Consider the following 24,350-nt stretch of genomic DNA (forward strand, 5'->3'; position numbering starts at 1 on the left):
CCAGACGAAGGCGGAGCTGGAGCTGGACCAAACAAAGGCGGAGCTGGACCAGACGAAGGCGAAGCCGGACCAGAACCAGACGGAGCAGATGAGGCAGAGGCCGGACCAGGCGACGGCGAAGTTGATGGTGGTGAAGCCGGACCAGGCGACGGCGAAGTTGATGGTGGTGAAGCCGGACCAGGCGACGGCGAAGTTGATGGTGGTGAAGCCGGACCAGGCGATGGCGTGGATGATGGTGGTGGAGACTCCGAGGCTGCAACTGGCGTGGGTGGAGACTCCGAGGCTGCAGCTGGCGTGGGTGGAGACTCCGAGGCTGCAGCTGGCGTGGGTGGAGACTCCGAGGCTGCAGCTGGCGGCAGCGTGGAAGCCGGAGACGGAGGCGCTGCAGCAGGCGGCGGCGTGGACGAAACAGTGGATGCGGCTGCTGCTGCAGGCATGGATGCGGCCGCTGGTGGAGCAGCTGGTGGCTGGACGGGCTCCTCGGGCCCTCCAGCTGACGAGTCTTGGGACTGGACGGGCTCCTCGGGCCCTCCAGCTGACGAGTCTTGGGGCTGGACGGGCTCCTCGGGCCCTCCAGCTGACGAGTCTTGGGGCTGGACGGGCTCCTCGGGCCCCCCAGCGAAAACAGTCTCAGAACCAGTGGGCACTGGAGCCCCTGGCACACACAGGACAGAACCAGCAGGTGCGGGGACCTCTGGCAGGGACAGAACAGAACCAGCAGGTGCGGGGACCCCTGGCAGGGACAGAACAGAACCAGCAGGTGCGGGGACCTCTGGCGGGCGCAGAACAGAACCAGCAGGTGCGGGGACCTCTGGCGGGCACAGAACAGAACCAGCAGGTGCGGGGACCTCTGGCGGGCACAGAACAGAACCAGCAGGTGCGGAGACCTCTGGCAGAGACGGAACAGAACCAGCAGGTGCGGGGACCTCTGGCAGAGACGGAACAGAACCAGCAGGTGCGGGGACCTCTGGCAGAGATGGAACAGAACCAGCAGGTGCGGGGACCTCTGGCAGAGACGGAACAGAACCAGCAGGTGCGGGGACCTCTGGCAGAGACGGAACAGAACCAGCAGGCACACAGGCCTCTGGCGGGCACAGAACAGAACCAGTAGGTGCGGGGACCTCTGGCGGGCACAGAACAGACTGCAGCTGCGCGGAGCACCGACCCTGCTCAGGCAGCGACAGCCGGGTGCAGTCCTCAGCTGGGTTCTTAGCCTCCAGGGGTCCAGAGTCTGCTGGGGGCCGAAACCCAGCCTCTGGGGAGGCCCTGGGGCGAATAACAGTCTCTAAATTAGCCAGTTTCTGAGAAACTAGAGTGGTTTTATTGGGTTTGTCTCTCCGCTTAAAATGGGTGCTAGGAACGGGATTCAAAATGGGTGGCACAGACACAGCCTCCAGTATGGAGGGAACGAGTGACCGGGCTAATGGAATAGATGCAGGCTGGGCTAATGAACTGGCTAAAGGCTGATGTACTGTTTGAGGTGAGACTGGAGTTGGTAGTGGAGTGGATGAAACCCAATCAGTTACTGTTTTGGATGTTTTGAAAATGCCAACTTGTGAGAGGTCAGTTACCACGAAGGTAGGTAAGCGCCGTGAACTGTCTCTACTCTCCCCATGAACAGCCCCAGAAAACACGGTCCCAGAAGCACCAGCGTCCTTAAAACTCACCACAGCTGGTCGCACAGGGGTCCCTGAATCCGGCTGTGGGGTGAAGCGCCGGTGGCGCGAATGTTTCCTCCCCACCGCTGACGGCTCCGACAGGCAGGGAAAAACCCCTGGGGGGGTCGGGCCGTGAAACCTCCGGTGGGTGAATCTGAGACGGCTGCTTTGTGGCGGTCGTTGTCCGTTGTTGCGGGGCAGAATCTTCCGAAGCTTGCACCGCTTCCCGGGCTTTATGCAGATCAGCGATTAAGTCAGTAAATCCCCGGACCTGGTGGAGATAGGGATTTCCGGCCAGGATAGCCTCAATGGCATTTATCCCCACAACCTTCGCTCGTGCATTGGAGGTGTGGGTTACCCAGTCCACCAGGCGTAGGGCGCGTGTGAGGTCGCTCTCCCCGGACAAAGCTGCTGGATCCATCTTGTGGTCGCGTCGTACTGTCACGGCTGGGGCGGCAGTCGTGTGGAGGTGAGGAAGGAGGATCCAAAAGCAGACAGTGGTGGAGGTGCAAGTGGGTTTTATTTACAGTGCACAAATAACCAAGGTGTGGGCAGAACAGAACATAAACCTAAACTGGAAAAGCTAATACAAAAGGAGGACATGGAGCGAGGAGCAGAGAGACGCGGAGAAACACGGAATAACATTGAATACACGGCAGATACACAAATGAACACAGACGACGCGACGAGAAGCACAGGCAGACACCAACTATAAATACACACACCAGGTAATCAGGAAATGGCACACAGGAGGGCAACACAGCTGGGAGGAATCAGGGCTGACGGGACATGGGAAATGTAAACTGAACATACTCACATCAGACAGAGACCTTCACAATAAAACAGGAAACTCAGACACGAGGAACCAAACAAGACACAGAACTAAACAGACAGCTTCACAAACAGGCGGGGTGACACGATAGACAGACAGAGACATAGACGCAGACTCAAAGGCAGACCGAATATAACACATAGAACTCAAACAATAATAATCAACATCATCATAATAAACTAGAAAATGATAATAAACTGAAAGCGCTGGGTCACCGACCCAGGACCATGACATTCATATGACCACTAATCACATGACATATACCTGTCTCCCACTTTGGATGTGTGACAATTTAGGGTCAACTAAATAAGACCTCAGTCATACAGGCCTAGACGCCAGTCTGCAATCATCTGGTAAGCACCAATCACAATGAAAACCTTCTTGTCTTCAGTCTTCAAACTACAAGAAGCCACAGAAATTTGCTAGCTACCAAAGTAATCGCAAGGAAGTTTTTAGGACGACCATTTACCAACCAAACAGGAAGTACACATTTTTCCTTAGCAACCAGCGGTTGTTTAACGCTCAACATGGTGGGAAAACTCCCAAACTATGCCAAGTAATGACCTGAAAAACCTCTATATGGATTAAAGGGTGGCGTGCTAATTTATCACTTAATGCTAGCTAGCTCGGTTAGCAAGCTGTATTCATTAATCGCACTGTTGCAACACACAGAAACAGCCAAATAAACTAGAATTTCATTCCCCAAAACACAACTACAAGCTTGTGTGATAGTCTCTACCTCACAATAAGCCATGATGTTAATCATGTTAGCTAACAGCACACGCAGCAAAGCAGTACAGTTTAATGACTAAAAATAGTGGAAGAGGCCTAGCAGATGATCTACTCCAGCTAACTTTGTTGGGCTTTTAACATGCTTTCAGTGCTGTAGTGGTGGACATTTAAACATTAAACCTGTGTAATGGGAGAAGCAGAGAGAAGCAGCAGTTTTTGCCAGTTCCATGTTGGTCATGGGACTCTCTCTATGCTATATTTTTGGAGATTAAGTTACATTTCCATTATAGCATTTTCATTTTGCTTAGCTTTATGCTAACATATGCTAACATGCTAACATGGCTTTATGCTAACATAAGCAATTAAACTCAAAGCATTTCTCCCTGAGCCACAGTCTCATATTCTTCTATGTCATTTGCATAACTGCATTTGTAGTTTGAATTAACAAAACTAGGAAATCCCAGTTTCACTCTGGCTCCATATATAGATAAAATCAGTTTAGACAACTAATCTGGGCTAAGTTCTAAGGTTATACATGTTGTAAATATCATATTACTTTATCTTCGCACCTTAGAAATCCGTATAGTCTCACTGCAATAACAGCCATAAGTCATTTGAACTGTCTCCATGATAGTGTTGGTTGAGAAACAGCGAGTCTTCTTCCTCAAGAGGAAGTTGAATTTGAATAAATGTTGTTATATTGTTGAAAATAGGCAATGAGATCCCAAAGATGGGAGATAAGCCCCTCTGCCCTGCTCCACTCTGACCTGACATGCTTGTTATGTTCGCATGGCTGAGCACACATTGCGTAAGTTTTTCAATATTTCATAGGCCGAAATGAAAAATGCATCTCTTTGAACTATAAGTGCACGATTGGAGGGCAACCTGGTGGGGTCGGGAGGTGAAGTATGAACTGCGGAAAAATAGATGAGCAGAGATAAATGGCTCACTCCTGGCTGCCGTAACAGTCCTACAATCTTCCTATTCATGCAAACGCTTTGCTGATACCATGAAATAGTAACCTGAATTACACTTAAACGTGTCAGACATGTGCGAACCGACTGCGGAGTGCATTTCGGCAAAGCAGAGGCGGCTTTTCACAAACAACGGAACCTTGAAGATTAATTCTGGAACAGGGGTCCCATGCCACGACCTGCCAAACGTGGTGCACAAAGAAAAAGATTGACAAGCAAACACCTTCAGGTCTTGCTTGGGTTGCGCTCAAATAACTTCAGACTGAGGGAGTGAGAGCTTTGAGCAAAAGGGAACTTTTGGAGCCACAGTGTATCAGCTATAAAGAATCATTCAGCCTCCAGATCGAGACCAAACGTGCCCACCCTGGTGCAAGGATGCAAACAAAGTGACATCTAAAAATAGACTCCATTTGGGTTAATGTGAAGACAAATGTGTGCCTTCTAAAGTACGCCTTGTTAATAGATGTGGCTGCTCAGATGTGAGCTTACATTTGCATTGATTTCGCTGGCAGAGCAGGCTTTGATTAAAAAGAACTGTAGGCATTTCTGAAAAGCAGATCTGTATCATCCATTAAGCGGGAGAAAAAAGTCTCACATGATGTATGGAGACACTGGGTGATTCATTTAAAGGAGCTTATTAGCTCGGTAGGCGATGTGTACATATCAATATGCTGCTTTTCATCCTTTTCTCTTTACTTTGCATTTCTGCTACTTATTCTTCATTTTCTCTATTCCTTTTTTAATCCGAGCTCTTCCCTTTCCCTTCCCAGCTGATGCACTAGTCATCAGACTTGGAAAGAAACAAAGGCTGCTTCCCTCAGTTGGAGCTGGGAGGAGCTGTCAGTCCCTACAGCGCTTTTTGATGATAGCATTTCAAATGACACTTTGATCCCCACTCCACACTGTTTGTTTTTTCCTCTATGATGAAATTCGGCTCGAGAGGCATGCAACAGGGCACATCATTAAAACGTGGCTCAAACACTGAGAGCCAGGCTCGTCCCTAGAAACCACCCATGACAATTTTTTCTTTCTGCGTTGGCTTACAGAACACGACAGGGTAGGTGGTGTCGCAACCGTAGAACTGAACGGGATCACGCGTTCACCCCAAAGATAACGCTCCGCTGAGGTGACGCCAAAGCTCAGTCAAAACTCTCTAGAATAAATGAATCTAATGAGGCAGATCTGCCAGAGCTAAGTGTTGTCTCTGATCTGGTGGGAGCTGAAGCCCAAACGCCTGCCTCCCAGCTCAAGGAGGAGGATGAGTGCATTTGCAGACGCAACTACAAGTAAAAGCTTCACTTCAGAACCATGAAAGGCTCATTTATGTTGAGTAAGATGTTGCTTTTCAGGAGAAAACATTCAAGGACACAAGCTAGATCGGAACAAACAAAAAAAATGGACCTGCAACTTTTAAAGCAATTTCTTCTTTTTTTTTAAATTCTTTTTATTTCTAAAGATTTAATTCTAAAAGCTCAGAAGCAAAGCTAACCAATCTTTCACAGGTTTTTCCAAATTTAATATGAACATACTACACCGGCTCCTAATCTCAACGGAGGAATGAGCCTTTGTTTAAAAAATAATGGTGGGAGTGAATAAGACGAACAGCCCAAAGAGTTCGTCTGAGGGAGTTGGCTCATTTCTTCCTGGGGTGATAATTCTCCTATTGAAGATTTCCAGAGTCACAATTGAAATAATATGCAAATAAGTACCCCATGGGGTGCTGACTGGCTGACATATTATCAGCAGAGAGACAGACGCTGCATTTTTTGAGGGGGGGGTTGAGCGTGGTCAAATCAAAAGACAGAGGCCCGATTAAAAAGGTGTACTGCGACGCGCACAAGACTACAGGAGCACTTTAAACAGGATGCCAACCCTGTTGGAAATAGGAGGCTGAGGCTTCCTGTGGAGACAGGAGCGACTAGCAGCCAACACAAAAGCCTGCAGAGATAAGATGAACACTTTGGAAAGCCAAACAATGGAAAAATAAAAGCATGTAAAAAAAGAAAGAAAAAAAAACTGTATCTGGGGGAATAAAAAGAATGATATGAAATTGTTTCTACAGACTCTCCACCAATAAACAAAGCCATTAATTAGTTAGTAGGATGTGAGTTAGCCCGGGTTAGAGGACCAGTGAAGCAAACATCAATAAACCTGCTGTTGTCTCTGTATAAAAGCAAAGTGTTTCTAATTAATAAATGTCTTTCAGTACCGTTTTATATCCACTATATGTACTCTGTGCCTGTTTTTGACAGGCCTACTTTTCTTCAAGTCAAACAGAACACCTGTCCACTTAAAAATGTTTGAAAGTGGCTGTTAAACCAATTCTTTTATCATTATTTGGAATTTGCTAAGAATAATGCACTGTAAATCCCTTTTCCAGTTGAATCATTTTCATCATCATAGTGTTGTATAATAATAGTTTTAAATATGTATTGTAATGACACAATGATGTGTTCCTGACTGCAATAACCAATCAGCAGTTTGTGACGTTTTCGTAGTCACAGTGAGCTCCACCAATCACACGCTGTCATTTCTATTTAGAATTGTGGGTACAGTAGTTCTTTTGCAACATATCATAAATAAACGACCTTATTGTTGAAATAAGTTTGGTATCATACAGACTTGCAGTTTCTAAAGGAGCACGTACCATCATGTCACAATCTTGTAGCACATAGAAAGTAATAGTAATCATAGTCATAAGATTATAGCCGTGTCCAAATTCATAGGCTGCATCCTCCTGAGGACCCGGCCTTTGCGGTCTACGTGGGCCGGGTCCTCCGAAGACCGGGTAGGCCCGAAGTGAGCGGCTGTAAAATGGGACGCTCTAGCCTTCAGTTATTAAACTCCACCGAGCTGTCTCAGTGGAGTTTAATAAACTCAGCATCTGCTCCTTGCTATCTAAAATATATCAGGACACTGCCGTAAGTTCTCGATCATCTCACACTTTAATCAGTTTTCCGTTTGACGTTTATTCAGCTGTAATCTCAGCCAAACCGATTTACTCGCGAACAAGTAAAACACTGAAAAAAGCCAAACAATAACATCTTTAAGTTATCTAAGTGACTTATATATCATGTTTAACCTGAGTAGTGAAAGACCGCGGGGGGTTTGAAAACGATGTGCCGGGAGTTCGCTGCTCTCGCCGGCTCTAGTGAGCCTTGAACCCCGGGCTAGCTATCGAGCTAGTGGGTAACAGACGTCTCCGAAAACGTCGGCGCACTTTTGCAAATATGTGATGTCTTGATAAACCGAGCAGATATTTGAAGTTTACACAGCTATATTCTCACCTGAAAACATCTTGAAAGTTTATTTTGTGACCCAGAAAGAGTAATAAGAGTAATATTAAAACTAAGCAGCTGCCGCCATTGTTGGAAACTGGAATTGGCTGGTCGCGCTATGAATTCTGGGATATTTTGGGCCACGAGGTATACACCCCTTACCCATGCTTCAAATCTGGGGGAAAGGAGGACGCATTTGTCGGCCGCATTTGGAGGAGTCTACGAATTTGGACAGCCTTCATCGCGTCACTGTGACGTAATCGGACTACAAATTCGGCCTCAGGAGGATGCAGCCTATGAATTTGGACACGGCTATGGCTCACAATCAAAATCCTCTGGAGAACATGAATACAATCTTTGCTTCCAGAACATCATGATTCTGGTGTATTCAATTCAATTTCAATTTTATTTATATAGCGCCAAATCACAACAAATGTCGCCTCAAGGCGCTTCATAGATACAGAGAAAAGCCCAACAATCATATGACCCCCTATGAGCAAGCACTTTGGCGACAGTGGGAAGGAAAAACTCCCTTTTAACAGGAAGAAACCTCCGGCAGAACCAGGCTCAGGGAGGGGCGGCCATCTGCTGCGACCGGTTGGGGTGAGAGAAGGAAGACAGGATAAAGACATGCTGTGGAAGAGAGACAGAGATTAATAACAGATACGATTCAATACAGAGAGGTGTACACTCTAAATCTCAATAAACAAATCCTAATGCCTAATACGGGTAATTTATGTTAGATATTTGAGTTGTATGAAAAGGCATTTATTTATTTTTTTTTTACTTTTCAAATCATTACCCTTTATTTAGTTACAAAAAAAATAAAATAATTACAACAAAGGAATTAACAGCTCACACGCTGCAGAACTCCAGTTTACTTTATGAGTTTCATCTTAAGTAGTGTGTGACGTTTAGCGCACACCTGTTCTTCATCAGAGAATGAAACACAGGCACTACCACCTTAAATCATCTATGATTGGTCCCATGACCACAAATGATGACAGTAATACTTAGATCAAAGAGCTGATATAAAGTTGAAATAAATTACATTTCCTCCTGGCAGAAGTATAAAAATTTAATCCCCAGAAAAAAAAAACTCAATAAAAGGTCTTACACAAGACCTTTTATTGAGGTTTATTGAAGAATGTTTCTCTTTTGATAGTATAGTGTGTCAATGTTATATAACTTCTTATATACTAGATAATTTATGTGGGGTTCATAAGGTGAATAAATCTGATATATACCTAAATAACTGCATGAAGTATTTTATTCTTAGACATTGCTTGAGGCATTATGGGTATTTTTCTTTCTGTTTGTTACTTAGTATTTAAATATTTTTTTATTTTACTTTTTTAACAGGATTGTTTTGTTTTGTTTTACTTAGGTCAATTAAAAATGTTTTTTCACGCTTAATTTTTTTGCTTTGCTTTTTTTATTTTAGGTAATTACAATAACAACCTCGCTGTTAATCTAGCTAACAGTTAGCTAGATATCAAGCATTGCCTTGTTTGGTTCTCCTTCCATTTCCCACCATTATGGGAGCAAAGTATGCAACACATAGTCCACACACCATCCAGAAAAGTATTCAGGATCACACCTGATAGTGTGAACACACTCAAAATAGCACAAGTATGGAAGTACACAGTATGGAAGCCAAACACACAGCAAACCTTTTAGCTGCATCTGCAGAGGTTGAGGTTGATCTGACGTCGTTATAATATAGTTTTACATACAAAACTTACAATTCTCACACGTGCTAAAGGGTCCCCCTTGGACACACAGCACATGTCCATACGACAGTCAGACTTGTCTCTTATTTTTGTTAGCATGTCTGGAATCACTTTAGCCGTTGCTGTTGCTATGCTAACTACCAGAAACCACTGGTAGTTACACAGCCATTGGTTAGTTCCACCAACCAATGGCTGTGGAATTAAAGCACTTTGAAACTGAATAATTCTTTTTGACAGAGCCTATATTAATAATATATTTTCAGTGTATTAAGTAGCCTAGCGTGGGACAGGATACTGTACTGTACCATTTTCCTCTATATAATATGGGGAGAACTAGAGGGTGAACCTAAATGCATAATTATGATAACAATCTGAGACATGACTAAAAGCAATTTGTGACCAATGGTGTGACTCAGCAAAGGAAAATCTGATGAAAGACATTCAGATCCATGCGACATCACAAGTGTACCCACCTAAAGCATGGAAAAAAAAGACTTACCGACCTCCTGTGGAAACAGTGTTGACCATTTATGCTACATAAAAGGAAAATGGTGAATTCAGCACTGAGCCAAAGATCAAGTTCAGATAGTGGAGGCAGAGAGCGAGGGTGTAGCTGGCCAAACAAATGACCACCAGGCTATACTACTCACATACTCACTCACATTACTTAGTCCAGGAAGCCACAAACTTGCACAACTTTTTCATCACTCTGAGAAACTGTTTTCAATTCAGTTTGCCTATTTTGTGCCTTCTTCCAAGGAAATGAAAAAAGGTGACATGTACTCAAAGTCCTACTAAAAGAGAATTCCAAATAGCTGAAGCGCCGTTATGATAACAAGAGTTTCTGAGAATTCTGACATCAGTTCATTGAATTCAAAGCACTGCTGGCATAAAACACATATTGATTTTTTGGCTTTATTTCTATTACAAGTGGTTCTTACAAGACTGCAAATGTGTTTTTACGCCATTACTAAAGGTAATGTGATTCACAACAAAACTCTGTTAACACATTCATGTATGTTCTTCCAATTTTTCCACTTCAATCTAAAAGAACGTGCAAAGAAGCAAGATTAATACATTTCTGTCTGCAGCTACTTCTCTGCTTCTGCCTTTGTCATGCAGAAAAGGATGACGCACAAAAGAAAAACACACATGTTAGAGTTTAATTTCAGTGGCACCCAAACATCCGTTTGCCAATAGTAAATCACATTAGGCTTTCTCCACAAAACAGCGACAGAAACAATAAGGAGGCTTCGTCACGGGTACATTTGCTGTACCTGGATGTTTGGGTGCTCCTTTGTATCTGCCGCTGCTGCTGTTTCTTCATCTAGCTCGCTATGTTCTCTCGGGCTCACAGCAAAGAGACACGCTTTTTCCTCTGTGGCTCCAGAGCTCCAAGAGAAACCTCAGAAGTCAGACAGACAGCACACCCTTCAGAATTACAGTGCTTTATTAAGTATCAATCTGTACAACAGTTTGCAAGCTCAGCAGAGGGATCAAAAAAGTACTGAAAATCTCATTATGGGAAAACTAATAAGTGACGCACAATGATAAAACAGCAGCAATTAGGTTCAAACCAAGTTACCAGTTGATAAAAGAAGATGTGGTAATGGCTGGTATATCTCATCGTGTCTGGTAAACGATGCTCGAAGGAGCCCATTGGACATAGCAAAACTGCCTCTCCCCATCATTAAGTTATTAGATTAGCCCGGGGCAGCAAGTAAACATCTTCAGACATCTCACTGCAGGCATACATCCCACCAGCCCTCACCACTATTGGATTACTCAGGGAAACTTTTCCAGAAGACAAAATGACTCCATGGAGAGCGAGCGAGCTACGGGATGATTATTGGAAAGCAGATGATGGGAAGAGCAGAGGAAAGGCCTGCTCAGGCCAGACGCCCGGAGCACTTAGGATCGAGCGGATGGCTAACAAGCAGGAGACAGGGAAGGGATACAGAGGGCAGCAAGGTCTGGTTTTGATTATTGGCTGCTGGAAGGAGAGGCAGCTCGAGTCTGCCAGGTTTCTGCATCATCCGCCTCCTGCCACATCTCGTTTGGGTTACTGCCACAGCAAATGTCCATTCAGCACTATCAGTGACAAATGAGGGCAAACTCCTGTCAAGGTCAACAACCACCTCCACTACGGCCACAGGGGGTCTGCCATTGTAATTCCTTATACACTCAGAGTAATTAAAACTCGTCCAGAAGAAGCGGGGGAAGTCGATGGAATTTTTTGAGACTGCTAATGAGATGCTAATTTGTTGGCCCGCTAGGAACGAGGCATGAGGATCTCAAGGACACAAAAGATTTATTCCCTTTTAAAATGATGGTGTGAGTGTGTGTGTGTGTCTTCTTCTTCACTCAAACATTTGCCAAGTTTGTTGAGCAATACACACGGCAGGACTCCCGGTGTCTTTATGTTTGATAAAAAGATACGAGCATCCTTTCAAACTCTTTCCAAACTCCTGATAATTTACAGAGCATCGCCCCTGTGAGTTCAGAGTAAAGTGGAGAAAGCTCCCCTGCCTCGCGGCAACGAGTGAAGCCACACGCAGATCGCCCTCATGCTGCCTGAAAGTAGTCCAAGTCAGACCTGTTTTCGAACACCCCACTGAGCCAGCCTTCTATGGACTCATTGAGTCATTCCAGGAGCGCCAGGCTGGCTGTCCCACTTTTTTCAACAGATATCACACAGACTCTCTGATATCTACGCACGCGCACGCTTGCACTGCACAACTTTCCTCCCCACACATTCCACTTTATAAGCAATCGGGCCAATCCTGTCCTCTCATGTTTATTAATTAGGCTTGCTCTTGGACTTGAATCTGACTCCCTTCTGGGTGAAGACTATTCCTCGGGAACGCCAAGCTGTGCTGAAATTGAGCGAGACAGCACTGTGGTCTTCTCGCTACACCAGCACTGCAGTCATTTTCTGATATGTCATTTTTTACACAAGCGCCGCACAAGAAAACAGCCCTATCTAGCCCGCAGTGCCAATCAGCTACAGCGGCTTTCAGCACTCATGCAAAAAGAGATCACTGCAATAAAAGTTAGTTAAAGTTAAATAAACGCGTCTCTCATTAACAGAGAAGTATAATCTCATTTTTAATCTGCGGGCTCAGGCTGAGAGTTGTCGCAACAGTGGCAGCGCAGCTCTGAAGGACACAACGCTGGGGAAATAACATCAATTAGAGCTGCCAATCACCCAAAATGCCAGAAGACAGTTTTGGATGAATTTCTGCTTTGTCGGGCAGTTACACAGACGACAGGGAGGATGGGTGAGTCAGAGGGGATGAGATGAGGTGTGAAGTATAATCACATCACAAACACAAATCTGTGGCTTACTTCACTAAGCCTCAACATAAAGACGTCATTTTTGGACTTGTTCTTCAGCGCAGACCGTTTGCTGCACTTGTGCAACTCAGAATCACACCTGAAAGTTCATTCTAATTAGTGCTGACAGTCCGCTTAAGAACTTTAGTGCTGAAGCAGCTAACCAAAATGATAAATTCACTGCCCTGGGCAGCACTCACAACATCAGTGTTTGGTCACTGTCAGCTGGGTGCTATAAAATCAAACCCACACTAAGTGTTTTAGTTTTTCAGATATTCTTCCTAATTCCAGCTCCTCAAATCTGATGGTTCTCTTCTTTTGTCTATTTTGAATCGTGATTCGAGCACTCCAGGGGCTTTCGAATGTTAGTCACACAAATCAAGCAATTAAAAGGTTGCCAGCTTGAGCTGTGAGAGGCCGTCATTATCTTCTCACTATTTTTCAAAATTGTCTAGACTGTATGATTGCACAAGCAGTCAGAAAACAGGGCACTCAAGGGGCTTATGCAACAGTTTAGTGTTTGCATGCCTGTGCTGATGAGAGACTTATAGAGATAGGACCTTGAGACCACGTTTTTGTAACTCTATAACCCAGATAGTCGACTAATGGGTGGTCTGTTTAATTTGAAGTCTTCAACACAGACTGTAGATAAAAGATTGGTGTGTCCTCCACATGTAGACATACAGCCACTTACTGTTGTTATTGTTGCTCCCAATTGGCTGATAGCCGACTATCACCCAGTTCCCAGCCACTGGGAGTCCCTCCTCCTTCTCCTGGGAGGCGTATCTACTTTTAACTATGAACACGCCCATTTCACTTAATTGCAGAGTGTCTTAGAATTAAGTTTTTAAAATGTCAATCATCAAAAGTATCACCAGTATACAATTCTTCATTTCAATCGAATCTAATAAAAAGATACAACTGAAAAATTTAAATACAATTTTTTTTTTGCATACTGTGTAAAAAGCAAGGCCAATTCCTTTAAGTTCCTTACCCCTGCATTCTTTCTAATGGCCAGCAGGGGGCAGATGCAAAAAAACAAAAAGCAGCCCAATTGTATAAATGCGATTTAATCGTTTGATCGACTCATGACCTAAGTAAAGACTTGCATTCTAACCTTATGATCTCACTGATTGTTGTTTAGTCTTTTTTAATATTATTAATATTATTTAATATTATTATTAGTATAGTTAGTACAAGAAATGATAAAGCAGGGTATGTTTTCAGTCGTGGTTACATTCATCACACCCAGTTTCCAAAGTCCAATTTTGTAATATTCAATTCAATTCAATTCAATTCAATTTTATTTATATAGCACCAAATCACAACAAATGTCGCCTCAAGGCGCTTCATAGATACAGAGAAAAGCCCAACAATCATATGACCCCCTATGAGCAAGCACTTTGGCGACAGTGGGAAGGAAAAACTCCCTTTTAACAGGAAGAAACCTCCGGCAGAACCAGGCTCAGGGAGGGGCGGCCATCTGCTGCGACCGGTTGGGGTGAGAGAAGGAAGACAGGATAAAAGACATGTTGTGGAAGAGAGACAGAGATTAATAACAGGTACGATTCAATACAGAGAGGTCTGTTAATACATAGTGAGTGAGAAAGGTGACTGGAAAGGAAAAACTCAATGCATCATGGGAATCCCCCGGCAGCCTACATCTATTGCAGCATAACTAAGGGAGGATTCAGGGTCACCTGGTCCAGCCCTAACTATATGCTTTAGCAAAAAGGAAAGTTTTAAGCCTAATCTTAAAAGTAGAGATAGTGTCTGTCTCCCGAATCCAAACTGGAAGCTGGTTCCACAGAAGAGGGGCCTGAAAACTGAAGGCTCTCCCTCCCATTCTACTTTTAAATACTCTAGGAACAACAAGTAGGCCTGCAGAGCGAGAGCGAAGTGCTCTAATAGGGTGATATGGTACTACAAGGTCATTAAGATAAGATGGGGCTTGATTATTTAAGACCTTGTATGTGAGGAGCAGGATTTTGAATTCAATTCTGGATTTAACAGGAAGCCAATGAAGGGAAGCCAAAACAGGAGAAATATGCTCTCTCTTTCTAGTCCCTGTCAGTACTCTTGCTGCAGCATTTTGGATTAACTGAAGGCTTTTCAGTGAGTTTTTTGGACATCCTGATAATAATGAATTGCAGTAGTCCAGCCTGGAAGTAATAAATGCATGAACTAGTTTTTCAGCGTCACTCTGAGACAGGATATTTCTAATTTTAGAGATGTTGCGCAAATGGAAGAACGCAGTCTTACATATTTGTTTAATATGTGCGTTGCAGGACATATCCTGGTCAAAAATGACTCCAAGGTTCCTCACAGTGTTACTGGAGGCCAAGGTAATGCCATCCAGAGTAAGAATCTGGTTAGATACCATATTTCTAAGCTTTTCAGCGCCGAGTACAATGACCTCAGTTTTATCTGAGTTAAGAAGCAGAAAGTTAGTGGCCATCCAAGTCTTTATGTCTTTAAGACATTCCTGCAGTTTAACTAATTGATGTGTGTTCTCTGGCTTCATGGACAGATAGAGCTGGGTGTCATCTGCATAGCAGTGAAAATGTATGCTATGTCTTCTAAGGATGCTGCCTAGGGGAAGCATGTATAATGTAAACAGAATTGGTCCTAGCACTGAACCCTGTGGAACTCCATAATTAACCTCAGTGTGTGAAGAGGACTCTCCATTTACATGCACAAATTGGAGTCTATTAGATAGATATGATACAAACCACTGCAGTGCAATACCTGTAATACCTACAGCATGTTCTAATCGCTCTAATAGGATATTATGGTCAACAGTATCGAATGCTGCACTAAGGTCAAGAAGGACAAGCACAGAGATGAGTCCACTGTCAGAGGCCATAAGAAGATCATTTGTAACCTTCACTAAAGCTGTTTCTGTGCTGTGATGAACTCTGAAACCTGACTGAAACTCTTCAAATAAACCATTCCTCTGCAGATGATCTGTTAGCTGTTTGACAACTACTCTTTCAAGGATTTTTGATATGAAAGGAAGGTTGGAGATTGGCCTATAATTAGCTAAGACTGCTGGGTCTAGAGATGACTTTTTGAGTAAAGGTTTAACTGCAGCCACCTTGAAGGCCTGTGGTACATAGCCGATTATTAGAGATAGGTTGATCATATATAAGATCGAAGAATTAATCAATGGCAGGACTTCTTTGAGCAGTTTTGTAGGAATGGGGTCTAAAAGACACGTTGATGGTTTGGAGGAAGTAATTATTGAAGTTAACTCAGAAAGATCGATTGGAGAAAAAGAGTCTAACTTAACATCAATGAAACTAAGAGTAGCTGTAGATAATATTACATCTGTGGGATGATTATTGGTAATTTTTTCTCTAATGATAAAAATTTTATTTGTGAAGAAGTTCATGAAGTCATCACTAGTTAACGTTAAAGGGATGGTTGGCTCAAAAGAGCTCTGACTTTTTGTCAGCCTGGCTACAGTGCTGAAGAGAAACCTGGGGTTGTTCTTATTTTCTTCAATCAGTGATGAGTAGTAAGCTGTTCTGGCTTTGCGGAGGGCTTTCTTATAAAGCAACAAACTATTTCTCCAGGCTAAATGATGATCCTCTAAATTTGTGACACGCCATTTCCTCTCCAGATTACGAGTCATCTGCTTTAGGGTACGTGTTTGAGAATTATACCACGGGGTCAGGTACTTCTGATTAGAGACCTTAGTTTTGACAGGAGCTACAGTATCCAGAGTCGTACGTAGTGAGGAGGTGAAATTATTAACAAGATAATCGACCTCTGTTGGGGTAGCGTTCAGATAGCTGCTCTGCTCTGTGTTGGTACAGGGCATTGACGATGATAACAGTGGCTGGATTATATTCTTAAACTTAGTTACAGCGCTTTCAGAAAGACATCTACTTTGATAAAGTCCACTCTCCACTGCTGCGTAATCAATTATTGTAATGTAAATGTTATCAAGAAATGATCAGACAGGAGAGGGTTTTCAGGAAACACTGTTAAATGTTCAGTTTCTATGCCATATGTTAAAACAAGATCTAGAGTGTGATTAAAGTGGTGGGTGGGTTCTTTTACATTTTGAGAGAAACCAATTGAGTCTAACAACAGATTAAATGCCATGTTGAGGCTGTCATTTTTAGCATCAACATGGATGTTAAAATCACCCACAATAATTATTTTATCTGAGCTCAGAACTAAATTAGATATAAAGTCTGAGAAATCAGACAGAAACTCTGTGTAAGGCCCAGGTGGACGATAGATGATAACAAGTAAGACTGGTTTCTGAGTTTCACAGCTGGGGTGGACGAGGCTAAGCATCAGGCTTTCAAATGAATTAAAAGTCTGTCTTGGTCTTTCATTAATTAATAGACTGGTGTGAAAAATTGCTGCCACACCGCCCCCTCGACCTGTGCTTCGAGATTTCTGGTAGTTAGAATGACTCGGGGGTGTTGATTCATTTAAACTAACATAATCATCCTGCTGCAACCAGGTTTCTGTAAGGCAGAGTAAATCAATTTGTTGATCAATTATTAAGTCATGTACTAACAGAGACTTGGAGGAGAGAGACCTAATATTTAATAATCCACATTTCACTGTTTTACTCTTTGGTTCAGATGTGGATACTGTATTGTTCTTTCTTTGTAAATGTTTAAGTTGTTTGTTGCTGGTTTTTAGTTTGTTAATAGTGACTATGCTGAAGTCCAGGCTTGTCTATCTTTTATATACAGTCTGTGGTCCCAAAGCTTGTGATGTCACGTGTTTATTTATTTATATTTTTATTTGAGGACAGGCTAAAAAGCCACGTGGGACCGTATATGAGAACTTTCACCAGACGTGTTATTACCAGTGAAAAGCATAGATCAAGCTCTATGTTTAAAATCTACGCAATGCCCCTTTAAAGACTCTCAAATTACCCTAATCACATCATCTACTCTCGCCACTCCAAACTCTGCAATAAAAAACATGTTCACCGATGTGCAACATCACATACTAATGCACTCATCAGAAATATTGAACTCCATGATTTATTTACCAAATTAAATTCTCAGCATGCATGAGATCAGACTCTCGTTACAAAGATTAGATTTAAAGCTGTGCATCCTGCGCAGGGTACAGATTCTCATTTTGAAACTAAACTGACATCATCAAGACGCTGAACGTGAGGCAATCTCGGCGCGCAGGCGAACACGGCCGTATGATCGCGCTAATGCGAATCAAAGTGAAATCCAATCATCTGTCATATTAGAGAGGATGCGATGTTTTATCCATTATGTTGTATTTTCCTGCTATGCTATAAAGAGATAAGCTAAGGCTCATTAGATTGTGAACTGGCATTTGAAACATGCGCAAAGCACAATTCCTAATGCCTTACCTATTTCCTGGTATTGATCCTAAAGAAAGCTAAAGTTAAGGCAGCCTGTCATCTTACTACTTAAAAGACAAAGAGAGACAGAGCCATTACTTTTCCATTGTTTGCAGAAGTTCACTTCAAAAGGATGAAAACTCTGGTGTAGTCTGAGGCTTGGGAAAGCAGAGCAGGCAGGTGGAGCTGGAAGGAGAGGAGGATGCAGGGATGGAGAGATTGGAGACAGAGGAGTGAAGAGGGGGAGCCCTTTGATCTCTGGCAGAAGTGGATGCTGAAGAGAAGAGACAGAGAGCTGCAAAGAAGACTGCAAACAAGGCATGCACTCAATTCCCAATAGTCGCACCAACGCGAAAAGGAAGATAGAAAAAGAGGGGAAGACAGAAGGAGAGAGAAAAGTTGAGCAGATTGAACGAGACAGAAAGGAGAGGGCGAGAGAGAATGGCAGGGTCGCAGAGAGAGAGAGAGAAGAAAGGAGGAGAAGACAGAGAGGATGAAAATGAAGTTGAGGGAAACAGATAAGACCAGGATGTTAAAAGGATTTCAGTCCGTGGGCTGTTTGGGGAGTTCTCTCCAGCCCTATGCTAAAGCAATTAGTATTGAACCCCTTCTAGGAAAGAGCAGCCAAACCACAGCGGCAATCTCTAACATTGTTAGTGTGAAACAACCAAGTCAAGCAAACCCCACGGTCCCCATTAAACCTCAAGTTTTAATTGCCATGTCAGGATGGTGCCGCATTTCACAGCCCATAAGTGTGTACTCTGAAAAAAGCTGGCCCAGTGAGTCCCTCTTCAACTGGAAACCCCGAGACAGTAAACAGTGCTGCTTTGCTGGGTTGAAAAGGCCTGCATAGCACGATAACAAAAGCTCAACATTAAAAGTGAAAGGGATACTTCAAAAGAGTTGTCGATAGCGTGGCGACAGAGAGGCGAGCAGTGTGCTTCTTTGTTGCCGTCCAGCTCATTTGAAACCACTTTGTAAAGTTTTCATTCAAAGTGAGATTGTGTCATTTCTGCCGTCGCCATCTTGGATTTTTCTTTTTTTAAAACAACGACTCTGACTGTGAAACCACTCGCTCACTGGCAGTGTTGGGATTGTAACTAAATGAAAATGTTATGTAGCACACATCACATTTCTTGACAGTAATGAAGTACGTAACTTCATTATTCCCTGGAAGATTCATCACACTACTCAGTACATTACTGTCTGGTAAAATGACCTGATACACACTGTTACCTAATTACCAGTTAGGCTACAGTTCCACACACTGATCGAAATCGCTGTCCTGCCAAGGACACGTGTGATCTTTCTTTCATTGTTCGTGTATGAACACAAAGCAAAGCTGAAAACCAGCACAGAGAGACTTCAAAGTAATCATCACAGAGATTCTACTTTAGAAACATGAGCAGGTAGAAACAGAGCCTACAGCCTGACTGCTCGTCACTGCCTTTGTTACCTGTTGAAGACGAGGCTATTGGACTGGGGTTGGGAGTCACTCAGCTTTTTTTGCTAGCTTTGTGTTAGCATGCTGTTTCTGCAGATGTTTGCAAAGAGTCTGTTTGCAGCACAACAAGTTTTTTCTCTGTCCTGGATGCCGATTGAACTTTGTGCTCTTTCCTGCAGTGCAATAAAAATAAAAACAATGTCCACATCTCCACTCAGAAGTGAGAAACCTGAAATCAGTTGATTAAAGAAAAAACATGTTTGATGTTTTTTTTCCTTTTTATCTGATTACAATTGTAATGTAATTACTGCTTGTAGTACACTAACACGTTACTTTATTGCCTTACTAGAAGACGTAATGTGATTACCTGTCAATCACAAGTCATTAGCCAATGAGTGTGCTGTGGATAATCCTCCAGTCTGAAACAACCAAAGATCAAGATTTATTCAGTTTGACTCTAAATGAGTGACTGAGCCATTAACTCATCAGAAAAGTATTCATAGAGGTCAAGAGGTCAAAAAGGTCTTACAGCTCTCTATAAAACCTTCTATAAGTCTTTTATCACCCCATTAGAGCACTTTACTCTCAGACTGTGGGCTTACTTGTAGTTCCTAGAGTATTTAAGGCCCCTCGGACAAACAGACGCCCTCTCTCTACTTTTAACATTAGGCATAAAACTTTCCTTTTTGATAAAGCATATATAGATCATATATGCATATATGGATCAGGTGACTTTAATCCTTCCTTAGTGATGCTGCAATAGGTCTAGGCTTCTGGAGGATTCTTACGATGCATGTGTCCAATGATCCCACGTACTGTGAAGGCACCACAGCAGTCACACGACTGACCAGCTCTCTCTATGTCTGTCTCATTTCTTAGCCTGGACTTGTGTTGCATCAGCCCTAATAGTTCCTTTGATGTTATCCAGCCACTTCTTTTGCTGTCCGCTTTTTCTTCCTCTCCTCTGGAGAGTGGTCTTTGTCAAACTTGTCATTCTTGAGACGTGGCCGTATTGAGATTGTAATTTCCCTTCTTTTTGACTGGTGACAGGAGTTCTTAACCAATGCCCAGGATCTTACAAACCAGAAGCAGTGTCTTTTCACTGCCTGTTTTTTCTCTCCCAGGTCACCTGAAAGCATCCATGTAGAGCAGTGGTGTCAAACATATGGCCCAGGGGCCAGAATCAGCCAAGTGAAGAGTCCAATCTGGCCAGCTGGGCAGCTTCAGAAAATGTGAAGGAGTGCATAGATTTTTACCTGTATTTTTGTAACTTTTACAGCTTTTTCTATTCATAAAGAGGCATTAAAATTCATACTTCACCAGAGTAATTAAGTAATAGCTAAACAATGACAAAAAAAATCCAGTTTTTCTGCCATGTATATCAAAATGTCTGGGTTTGGGATTTTTTTTTTTGAGGGCGGTTAATAGGTCAGTGAGTTCACAGTAAAAACTTTATAATTACAGGATAATCTGGATAGTGAACTATCATAACCTTTTCTGTAATTTTACCCGTTTAACTTATAATTTCACTGGTCCAGTCCAGCTGAGAGGAATACTTGGATAGCAGTCGTATTTTAAGCCTGAGCTTTATTCTCAGAGTGAAGATCTTATCTGTACATATTGGCTTCAGCATGACAAATGTCATCGTTTGGACTATAGTGGACTACTGAACCATGCATACACTAGAAGCAGGAGGAAACACCTTTACCTACTGCAGGTTATAGCTTTGCATTTACTTTACAAGAGTGTTTTTCTTTTCATCTAATTTTCAACAGGAAAACACAGAACCATTGTACATTTTCTTTAACAGAATGATTCGGACACTGTAATAGTCTTTGCACACCTGAGTAGCACCTGCTACACCAGGTATTTCATTTCACTGTTCAGTCACTCACCTGCTTCCTGCACCTTCGACAAAATCTACATCTTTTTTTCGCGTCACCGTTTCCCCAAGTTGTTATTTTGCATGCGTCTGTTCGCTTGAGTTAGTCCTAGCAGCGTGCCTCCTCTGACCGCTCTCATCCAGGTTTCCAGGAAGGCTGCTGACTGTCGTGGGTTTTTTTCTCTCTCTCTCCCTGTGAATAACAGTCATCGCCAACTGCAGTGCGCCAAATCTCAGGAGGCTGTCACTTTCTGGAGCAACATGTCTGGCACAGACAACCACACTACATCTAAAGTCACTTAAACAACGCGTCGCTGCCATTCCAAGATTTAGTTGAACAGCAGCCTCCTGTCTGTATGCATTTTGCTACAGCTTTATTTATACGTGACTCACTGCCTGGAGGAGTGAGCTGCTGATGTGAAAAAAAATCAGTGAACACTGTTGATTTATGTGCTTAAATGTGTGCATTTGTGACACTGGGTTGTTTTTTTGTTGTGCGTGCCAGATGAAATTATCTCGTCTTTCTTTGAGGCAGGTCTTGGATGAACTGTGCAGACTGCTTACCTTGGAATATCGCGGCGTTCTGGATGATGAGACGTTTGAGTTGTGCGCTGACAACCTGCAGACCAGACTCCATATTGCTGCGCGCCGCTACCTGATACCGCTCCTCCATCTTCTTGGAACAGCAGGTCGGGCCTTTGGTTTGGCAAACCTGCAGATCTGCACCTGGCAGGAAATCAGCAGGGACAGGATGGTAGTCTGGATGAACAGAGGGAAGTAGCTGCGAAGCCACTGTTGTTTAATTTTCAAGAAAAAAAGACACACAAACACACACAAATAGATTCAGCAGCATTTTCCGAACGCAAAAACTAAGAAATATCTCCAGCAGAGTCCGCAGCCTTAATGAGCGTATGATTATTATGTAGAGGCTGTGTTTTGTAGCCGGGCTCAAGTCAAAAATAAATTGCTGCTTAAAAATAAGTCATTTTGATCCACATTCGGGCAATACACTAAAGCTGTGTAGTTCTCCTCAGAGATCAAGTTGGTCAACAGAAACTTTTCCTCCACTCAAGGCTATACTTTTCACTCCAAGGATCAAAAAAAGTACGTTTTTTTTTTTTTTGTGTGTGTGTTTTTAAACTTAAGATGAGAGCCAGGAGCAGTGCATCATGCAGACAAATAAACCTAGGTTTCAGCATGCTTTCATTATGGATACACATAAAAAAAAAAACAGCCACGAGTAAGATTGAAGGCGGTGAAACAACATTCGTTCACCTGGCTGTGGACACTAAAGGTTGTTTACACCTATGAGAAATAATTGGATTCCCTGAGCTTCTTTTTGAGCGACGCATTCAAGCCTGCGAAAGCAGAACTGGGGTGTCAGGGATGTTTCAGAGGGGCGATGTAGCCAGACACGACCTGATCAAAGAGCAAACACCTCGAAGAAATTAATTCAATTAATCTCACGCAGGAGGAAAGCAGGAAAGATAAACAAGAGCCTGCCGCCACTGTGAAACTCAGTAAACTTTGAGTCATGGTCATGCTAAAAGGAGTGTGAAATCTGTTTGGGTTTTTTTTGGGTTTTTTTAGATAAAAAGAGTTTACATTAATAAAGAGGAAACAACACAATATCTGTGTCTTTAAATAAATGCTTTGCATCATATATTTTCTGAGCTAAAGTTCAGTGTACTCACAGTGGATTTTAGCCTGAACAGTCAAGATGTGACACAAATACAGATGATCGGTCTAATTTGGGGAGGGCTTAAAAAGTATTGAAATAACTGTTTGGAAATTACAGACATGTTTATATGAATTACAGTGTTTTTAATTTTTTTTAGTTCCACATTTTCAGAGCTTCAAAAGTAATTGGACAAAGTGGCATCGTTTTAAATTTAAGGATTCTTTTTGATGCGAGCTATTTTCAGCTGTCACAAGTGGTCTCCACACCGGGTGGCCTTCCTGATTCAGCCCCAAAGTAGATTTGTGTCTCCACCTGCAACTGGCAATCTTTTGCTTGCCAGTAAAATGTGTTAACCACCACACTGTGGAGCCAACATAAGGAGCAAATATAAGGACTGTTTTTAGTGCTTGGATGAAAATCCGGTGCAGTCAGTGACAGCCTGGAGTGTAGAACCCATAAACATCACCAAATGCTCTGCCAAACCTTTACTGTCCTTCAGTTGCTGTTTGTCTGTGAGTCTTTCTGCCTATCTTTTGCATTTAATAACTGAAAGGCTGCTCTGTTGCATTTGCAGGATGCTTTGGGTCGATTCATCCTGATACTTCATATCAGCAGTATCATAATCAATAAGCACTAGTGACCTTGGTTCCACTGGCACCCATACACACTCATGCAATAACACTGCCTCCACCGTGTTTGTCAGATGATGTGTTGTGTTTCAGATCATGAGCCTGTCAGTCTCCATACTTTTCTCTTCCCTTCATTGTGCTACAATTTAATCTTGGTTTCACCTGTTCAAAGATGTTTTTCCAGGACTGTGCAGACTCTTTTAAATGTTTTCTGATAAAATCTAATCTGGCTTTCATGTTCTTGAATGTAATCGGTGGTTTGCACCTTGTTGTAAATCAATTTTGAGTCTTCTAATAATTTGCTCCATTCTTGATTGCAAACTTTGAGAATAGTTAACCCACCTCGTTGAGAGGGTTCTTCAGTTGGTTAGATGTTGTGAAGCTGTTCATCATAGAAATAATTCTGTGATCATTCACTTTTTTCACTTCACTTTTGATGTTGCTGAGCTGGCTGGTGAATTCCTTCTTTTAAAGCATATACCAGATTTTTGACTTGGACATGTTTTTGCCATCTCTCTTGTTTCTTTTGATCTTTCGTCCTAATGATGGCCTCTTTTACTTGCGTCGACAGCAGTCATATGCAAGTTCAGCACTGGAAGTGTATCTGTTTATCTTGTCATAAAATAATGAAGGAACAGGCCTCATCAGGCCATGAAACTCCCTGTCAGTCGAGTTTCTGATTACTTTTTTTTTTTTTTTTTTGCAAATCTCTTTTTATTAGCATTTTTTTTTCTTTTTAACAAACAGAAAATACTTAAAGAACATTACATAGTAATCAAAAAAAGTAAGATCAAGACAAAAACAACAACATAAAA

The 24,350-nt window shown here is 42.8% G+C and overlaps 1 protein-coding gene and 1 long non-coding RNA gene across 3 annotated transcripts in view; both read right to left on the reverse strand.

Moving 5' to 3' along the window:
• LOC146524241 (uncharacterized) overlaps positions 1-5,631 on the reverse strand; it is a 27,839-nt gene extending 22,208 nt beyond the window's left edge. The window contains exon 1 of the long non-coding RNA XR_014869846.1: positions 2,737-5,631. This is a non-coding gene — a long non-coding RNA (uncharacterized LOC146524241). The remainder of the gene's footprint in view (positions 1-2,736) is intronic.
• The window catches only part of gpc3 (glypican 3), a 176,150-nt gene that overhangs the window by 144,561 nt on the left and 7,239 nt on the right, over positions 1-24,350 (reverse strand). For both annotated transcript variants that reach the window (XM_085135794.1, XM_085135800.1), the window contains exon 2: positions 21,790-21,951. In XM_085135794.1, coding sequence (XP_084991920.1) covers positions 21,790-21,951 — 162 coding nt within the window. The remainder of the gene's footprint in view (positions 1-21,789; positions 21,952-24,350) is intronic.

The sequence above is a fragment of the Neolamprologus multifasciatus genome, chromosome 2, assembly GCF_963576455.1.
Source record: "Neolamprologus multifasciatus chromosome 2, fNeoMul1.2, whole genome shotgun sequence".
Lineage (NCBI taxonomy): Eukaryota > Metazoa > Chordata > Actinopteri > Cichliformes > Cichlidae > Neolamprologus > Neolamprologus multifasciatus.